Source organism: Triticum aestivum, chromosome 2A, assembly GCF_018294505.1.
Source record: "Triticum aestivum cultivar Chinese Spring chromosome 2A, IWGSC CS RefSeq v2.1, whole genome shotgun sequence".
NCBI lineage: Eukaryota > Viridiplantae > Streptophyta > Magnoliopsida > Poales > Poaceae > Triticum > Triticum aestivum.
This window is the reverse complement of record NC_057797.1, coordinates 548,121,673-548,129,482: the sequence shown is the minus strand read 5'-3', so window position 1 is coordinate 548,129,482 and position 7,810 is coordinate 548,121,673. Positions and strand designations below refer to the sequence as shown.

General features: G+C 50.5%; 1 protein-coding gene across 1 annotated transcript; it reads right to left on the bottom strand.

The window, feature by feature from the left end:
• Positions 1-5,473: 5,473 nt before the first annotated feature.
• Positions 5,474-7,030, bottom strand: LOC123189368 (histone H3.3). Its single transcript, XM_044601763.1, has 4 exons — positions 6,453-7,030; positions 6,190-6,266; positions 6,002-6,092; positions 5,474-5,901 (listed from the first exon to the last, which is right to left on the bottom strand). The coding sequence occupies exons 1-4, from the start codon at positions 6,522-6,524 to the stop codon at positions 5,731-5,733; spliced, it is 411 nt and encodes a 136-aa protein (XP_044457698.1). The 5' UTR covers positions 6,525-7,030; the 3' UTR covers positions 5,474-5,730.
• Between the last annotated feature and the right edge of the window lie 780 nt (positions 7,031-7,810).

Below are 7,810 nucleotides of genomic sequence, written 5' to 3'. Positions count from 1 at the left end.
GGCGAGGCGCGACTTGGGCCCGGAGGGCCCCGAGCGGGCCCTTGCGGGCCGGCGGGTGAGGCGCGGCGGCGGAGGCGATAGGCGGCGACAGGTGGCGGATGGTGGTTGGGTGCGGCGGCGGAGATGCTGAGGTGGCGGCTCGCCATTGGTTGGAGCGAGGTGGCAGCGGGCGGCGGACATGTCCGGTTCGGCGCGGACGTGTCCGGCGGCGCGAGGATGAAGAAGACTAGGGTTTTGTCCGCGAATTTTGGGAGGGGAGCACATATTTATAGGTAGAGGGAGTTAGGAGAGTCCAAATGAGATGCGGTTTCGGCCACGCGGTCGTGATCGAACGACCGAGATGATGGAGAGGATTTTGGTGGGTTTTGGGCCACTTTGGAAGGGTGTTGGTCTGCAACACACACGAGGCCTTTTCGATCCCTCGGTTAACCGTTGGAGCATCAAACGAAGTCCAAATGGTACGAAACGTGACATGCGGTCTACCGGTAGTAAACCAAGGCCGCTTGGAAAGTCTCGGTCCAATCCGAAAACGTTTAACACCCGCACACGAAAAGAAGGTAGAAAGGACCACCGAAGGAGATAGGAGCGCCGGAATGCAAAACGGACAACGGGGAAAATGCTCGGATGCATGAGACGAACATGTATGCAAATGAAATGCACATGATGACATGATATGCAATGCACGACACGCAAGCAATGACAAAGCAACAACAGCAAATAACAGGAAGACACGTGGCACATCGGTCTCGGGGCGTTACACTCGCCCCGAGCAGCACCACTCGAGCCGCTTGCTTGCCGGCCGCGGCCCGCTCCGGATGTGGCGCCCGCGACCCCGCCGCCTCGGATCTGGCGCCCATGAGCCCGCCGTCGTCTGCAACGGCCACCGGCGTCCACGATAGCTCGTCCCCGATCCGCGGTCGCCGTCGTCCATCAATTTCGTGGCCAGAGACCACCCCAAGCCCCACCACCTTGTCTGGGAGCTCCGGAATGCCTCCCCGAGAAACCCTACTGGAGTACTTGGACCCGGACGTCCAGAATCGGCGGCGCTGCGGTCGTCTTCTCCACCTCCGACCACACACCACCGCGCCTTGATATCTCGCTCTAGTGAATCTTCGCGCCTCGCATCTAGTCCCTAGGCTTCGACACGTCCTCCTGATGCCTCCGCCTCCAGCGCCGACAAGCTATGGGTCCCCAAGCTGTCTTCCCCGCCTCACCATGCTCTGTCGGCCACTGCCGCTGACGAGGACGTTGCTCCAGTGTTACCTCGTCGCGTCCGAGCACGCATACGTGCTCAAGGTGAGCCCTCCATCGCATTCCCCGTGCCACAGCGTGCCATGATGTGTTCAGTGACCACAAGATGAACGCACGGAAGGTGCTCGACGGAATGCCAATAGATAGAATGTTGTGAAGAAGATGACCCTCTAGTCATTGACAGGTGGGACCCACGTCTCATTTGCCACATCACTCGGTCAAAGTTTTTGATCGTCGCCACGTCAGCCCGATCAGTGGGGCCAACTTGTCAGTTTCACTGTTTTCGTGAGCTTATCAGATAATCAGTGCTCGGTGTTACGCATTAGTATACCTGGCCATACCTCGGGCCGGGCCTAGCCAAGCCCGACGCAAAAAACCCAGGCCCGGGCCCGGCCCGGCCTGGCCATCGGGCCTGTTTTCTGGCCCGAGCCCGGCCCAAACATGTAAAAGCCCGTCGAGCTCCGGGCCGAGCCCGGCCCAAACATGTAAAAGCCCGTCGGGCTCCGGGCCGGCCCGGCCCGACCTTCAGAAAAGTGCAAAAACGATGGGCCCGGCCCAGCCCGGCCATCGGGCTCAAAATCTAGGCCCGAGCCCGGCCTGGGAGCAGCGTCGGGCCGGGCTGGCCGGGCCGGGCTTCCCATGGCGAGGTATACGCATTAGGCACAGAACCGGTAGTTTTTTATTACTCTAGTTCCAAGTGTGATGGTTTTGGGTAAATAACTTTAAAAATGCGGACATGCAAAGTGGCATGCTTTGCTGGCTCGCCAGCTCGACCTTTTAGTTCATCACAAGTTACCCATCGGTGCAATCCATGATCTTCTATCAGAAAAAAAAAACTCCACGGTCTTCTTCTTTGGAGTATGAAATTTTGGTTGCAAACATATAGTACATCGGAGGTTTTCAATCGAACCTTCTAAACCAAGCATCATTGTGGTGTCGGTGCTAACTTCTGCTTTGACAGTAAGCATGATAACGGTCACGCGAGTAATTACAGACTGTGCACTCCCAAACCTGAGTGAACTCTCCGCGTACGTAAACTGAGCTCCACGCCGCTGCTTCAGTGCTTTGCACATCATGACGGTAGATACGATTCCTTTGTCAGTTACTTAGTGCTTGCGAACGGAGCTTCACGGTTGGGCGGTGGCGCTGCATCAGAAGCTTCTGCACTGAAGGCTATGGACCGCAGAGAGCAGAGGCGCATCGCACGCCACGCAGACGGCATATCCTATGCCCACTGCCCGAATGTGATTGGCATCCGTGACAGAACTTTGGATCGCTGTATATGATATGATCTATGCCTTGGTCGGTGGAGAAGAATAGATAGTGTGGCGTGCCGTTGATCAAGGAAGGGCCTAGGCCCTCTCGAGTGCGCGGAGAATGTGTGTGTGTGTGTTGAGAACATCCCCTGCTGCTGGATCACATCGCAATGAACCCCACCACTTTGATCCTGGAAGATCGCTACGCGAATGTGCCGCCAAGCCACTGAAATGTGCTCAGCTCCGCGAATTAAGCTGGCGTTGATGTCACATGAATGACCAAAAGGTTGATTGGATGAGTCTTGTTGTGTCGACGAACCTGACGGGCCGGGGCGTTGGCAGTTGCCATCACCACCAGACGCCTGTCCAGCGCGGGCACGGCAGTAGCATGGCATGGCACCCCCTCCGGTTCCGGAGGCAGGAGCACGGCGAATTTCATTGTCACGCCGAGCCACCGAGGTCCGAGGGCGCCCGTCCTGAAAAATAGGAAGAGACGATAGAGGCCCCCACGTTGTGGCGGGAGCGGGAGTAATCAATTTGAAGCTTTGGATTGGTGGGGCGGAACAACAGGTCTCGGGAAGCATTCCGATGGTCCCGGCCGGGGCCCCGGAAACTTTGGGCGGAGGAGGGTGACACGATCTGGGCGCCGAGAAGAATTGGTCCGCCGTCAGCGGGGAACAATGGGGTGAGAGACCGGCCGGTCAGGGCAGGCCAGGCGAGGCATGGGGTAGAAAGAAACAAGACTGGTGTTTGCGCGTGCCGAAAGAACAGCGAGTCTTTTCAAGGGCCTGACAGCATCAGCGCGTCGACCCATTCGGCTGTTTGCCGGCCTGCGCTTGCCAATCCTGTCAGGTATGGGAATGAACGCTTGCTATTAAAGCAACTCCAACGTGCTGATTCATTTCGTCCGTGCATGCCTGTTTAGGACAAAACAAACACAAAAATCGATTCAACACATCGATCCAAACGAACGCGTGTCTGTTTTTTGGCCGCCCGCCGACCCATTTCTGGCTCAAATTTTGATCTCATTTGCGTCGGTCGAGACATGAAACGGACGCGCGCGACGCTCACCTACTCCTTCCCTTGGCCCACCAGTCAGCGCACAGCCACCACCATTTCACCCTACTTTCCCAAAAAAAACTCCCGACCGCTCGCCATGGACGACGTGCCAACCCTCGACGTTGCCGCCGGCCTCGCCTCCGTCGCCTCCACCAAAGGCAAGCCCCACACGCCCCGCAAGACTGTGGCGCCGCCCAGGAAGAAGCAGATGACGTTCTAGCAACGGGTTGTGCAGTCAGCCAAGAGGAAGAGCCGGAGGCACGCGCAGGACCACAAGCTCGACGCCGCGACCGCCGCCGCATAGCAGGAGGAGACCAATGCCCGAGTCGCTGCAGCAATGAGGGAGACCCTGTTGTATCTAGGGTTAAACCCTGGCCATCAAGGGCTCATCAGCGCCGTCGTGGCTGCAACCAGCCTAGGCTCATCGGCATTCCCTCGGGTGGTACTGCCAGAGTCGTCGCGTGCATTTGCCATGCAGTCAATTCCCAGCTTCCATGTCTATTCGCAAGCCTCTCGCTTCTCTAGGGAATGCTCACCAGAGACCATTAAGGTGGACTTGAGCACGGTGTCGTCTAGGAAGAGGCCATGGTTCGAAAAGATGTAGGCTAACATGTTCATGTTTGGTGAGGAGTGATCTATGACGAAAAGCACCATCCTTCTTTGTATGACGTCAAGTGTGCTGGTATGACCACGGCCGAGATGGCGTGGTTGAATCCCGTCCTTTTTTTGTGTGTTGGCATGTATTCCGGCCACCGGCAAGTGCGCCAACATGAATGGTGTGGTGGATTTTTTGAAATCTGACATGTATGTTGGCCGCTAGCATGGCACCGTGAAACTTTAAGCGATAGCATGGACGCTGACATGATTGACTTTTAAAGATTATGTATGAACATGAAATGGATCGATGCATTGTGCACATGTCCGACCCAAACATAAAACAGAACGGATGGCGAGTGGTCAACCGATCTAAATGGACAAAAAGACAACATAACGTGTATCTGTTTGGGTCGGCACGATTGGAGTTAGGCCTTTTTTGGTTCATAGGATAGAAATGTTCTATGAATAGAAAAATCATAGGAAGTGAGATAACATGCATTTCAATTTCTATAAAAAAAGAGATGTCATTTGACGCATAGGATAGGAATTTTTCCATTGAGTCTTAACTAATGTTTTTTTCCTCTAAAATGTAAAGAATTGATTCCTATCCTATATAGGAATAGAAATCTATTCCTACCGACCAAAGAGTTTCAAAGAAAATTTTCTAAAATGTGACGAATTTATTCCTATCCTATATAGGAATAGGAATCCATTCTACAAACTAGAGGGTCTCAAAGGAAATTTTCCTACACACATCTTATCCTATAGAATTCATAGGAACCAAACAGGCCTTAGCTCTGACTGCCTCAACGGTGGCGTATGGAGCACCGTCTCGCTTCGTAGAAATAAACGCCACCTACCTAAAGCAGTACTAGGTACACCGTACACGGCCCTCCTACCACCATTTCCCCACTTTTTTATATATGTTCTCTCACTTTCTAATAGGGCTGGAAATCTTTGGCCTCCGTTAAACCACTCCAGAAGTGAGACTGTATGGTCCTCTTACCTTGCTCACTGGTATCAGCATATTCTGTTGAACATTTTCTAATTTCCAGACATATTATCCATAGCCAACTTGTAGGATGTACTCCCACAACTTGCTCTTTGGCTGCCATAACTTCAGGTCTATGGTTGGCTAAACAAAAACGGCCACTAGCACAGATGAACAGGGATTGCAAACACTACTAGTTTCTGTGAACAGAAATTTCCCTTGCCAGCTACCTAACTAATAACAGTTCAGCTACTAGCACAGATGCATCCCAATTCATACTTGCACGGCAGAGATACAAATAAAACGAGACACAAGAACATAATAATAGTTCACACAATCACTAATTTTCAGACATAAAATGCAAGGTTCAGATAAGCACCCACCAGGTGGATGATTTAAGACGACCAACGAACAAATGATCCAGCTCTACGAACATAGTATGGCACAGAGTACGCTACTGACATTACTACACACGACCAGTATTAGTAGTTCACGACACATGATAAGTGTTCAGCAGCAAAAGCAGACACAGATGCCCACCAGAGCGATTCCCACAGGCAAGGCAAGCACAGCACCTTAAGCCCTCTCGCCACGGATCCTCCTAGCCAGCTGAATGTCCTTGGGCATGATGGTCACCCGCTTGGCATGGATGGCGCACAGGTTGGTGTCCTCGAAGAGACCGACCAGGTAGGCCTCTGCAGCCTCCTGAAGGGCCAGCACCGCATGGCTCTGGAAGCGGAGGTCAGTCTGCACAGACAGAACAGGGCGGTGCTTTTAGCTTACTTGATTGATATAAGAGCTGACATAACAGGAGAAGAGCAATGTAGGGCACAAGTCGATTGATCACCTTGAAGTCCTGGGCAATCTCCCTAACAAGCCTCTGGAATGGAAGCTTCCTGATGAGCAGCTCCGTGCTCTTTTGGTACTTGCGGATCTCACTGCAAAGTCAAGCACAAAATTACTCATTTGAGAATACTTGAAAACAAAACCATATGCAATAACATGTGCTAGCATAGGTTGGAAGGCTTTACACACCGAAGAGCAACAGTTCCAGGGCGGTAACGGTGAGGCTTCTTCACTCCTCCAGTGGTGGGAGCAGACTTACGGGCAGCCTGTCAAAAAGCAAAACAGAGCACATGGTCATGAACAATAATACCATGATAATCCATATACATCAGTAAGATATCTGGTCATAAGCTGACAATGAAGGTTGAGGTTCAAATTATACACAGTTCAATTTACCTAAACCATAAATAAAGACATGGCATAGATAAACTATCAATATTGCAGTCACAAACCTTGGTGGCTAGCTGCTTCCTGGGAGCCTTTCCTCCAGTGGACTTACGGGCGGTCTGCTTAGTACGAGCCATGAGCAAAACCTTGGTTTACCTGAAGCAAAAACAGAACATAGTCAGTTCTATAAATTGAATATCACAATATCACAAAAACAGAATGCAGTGTATTTCTAACTAAAACTTTTCATTCAAAAGATCAGACCCAAGATAGAATTCCACTTCAGATGAAAGTCCTGATCTACCTTTAGCATAGTTTGTTCACTCAAAAGACACACATAAAGATGACACACTAAAAAACTGCAGCCTAGTATTTTTTTTTAACACTAAAGAAAACAAGGCTACCATGATCGCCTAACCAGAAGCAAGAAAAGAAATAGCAGTCCACTGATAAAAAATATGCTTCCTAGTTATCACATGTAATGGTCGGACATCAACTTCACATAGTTATCTGTGTATGCTTTTAGTTTATCACAAGAATAACATTAGCTAACTAGCAAGTTGGTACAATTCAGATGCAATAAATCAATACTAAGATATGTTAAGCAATCGACTATTTTCAAAATGGCTATGCAACTGCTTCCATATATCAATGCACCCAATTGACTTCCACTATCAGAGTAGACAAGTATATTAGTTCATCCTGTTACTATCATTCCCAGATACCTAGACTGCAGGTTGCTCTCAATACCAAGCTCAAAACAGTAACAAAATTACATTTGCACTGACCACATGCTGTATGCAGGACTTTAGAAACTGAATATCCCAATATAAACACTATGAGCTCATGCCAATTCTTTCCAACCGTACAGTCCTAAAAGAAACTACCAACCCGCAGATACCGAATTCTCCAAACGTTAGTTCAACTCATCAAAAGATATAGCACACACGTCAATAAGTCGAAGCGAAATTTATACCACTGTAACACTATGAAACTACAGATTTGAGGGGCCAGCAGATGAACAGACGCAAATCAAATATGGCACAACTAACGAACTTGGGTACAACTATGATGTACGCGAATCTACAGATCTGCGGGAATTCTTTTGAGGGCTAAGACGCGAAATCATATATCGTCAAATCACGCGATTGGAACTTGAACTACATCGATCGGTCTGCCACCAAACAACAAAACCACCATCAAGTAGGCACAGGTAATCGTGACTAAACGAAATTTAAGCAAGGCTTAAGACCCGAAAGAATCCGTCGAAACAATCAGAATCTGGAACCACGCCCAAACCCTAACCGCGCATAAAATTCAAATCCGCGCCGTGTTAAACCCGAATCAACCGCCCCGGCGAGATTAACGCGGACCGATTCACCAACCACGGCGGGCCACGAAGGAATCAAGCTACCGAATCGAA

Bases quoted from the DNA above. Each gene is read 5' to 3' on its own strand.
- LOC123189368 (XM_044601763.1), bottom strand. From the start codon at position 6,524: ATGGCTCGTACTAAGCAGACCGCCCGTAAGTCCACTGGAGGAAAGGCT. The intron at 6,267-6,452 runs GTTTGTGACTGC...GCTTTTTGACAG, and splicing joins GGAAGCAGCTAGCCACCAAG to GCTGCCCGTAAGTCTGCTCC. The intron at 6,093-6,189 runs GTGTGTAAAGCC...TTGACTTTGCAG, and splicing joins CCTGGAACTGTTGCTCTTCG to TGAGATCCGCAAGTACCAAA.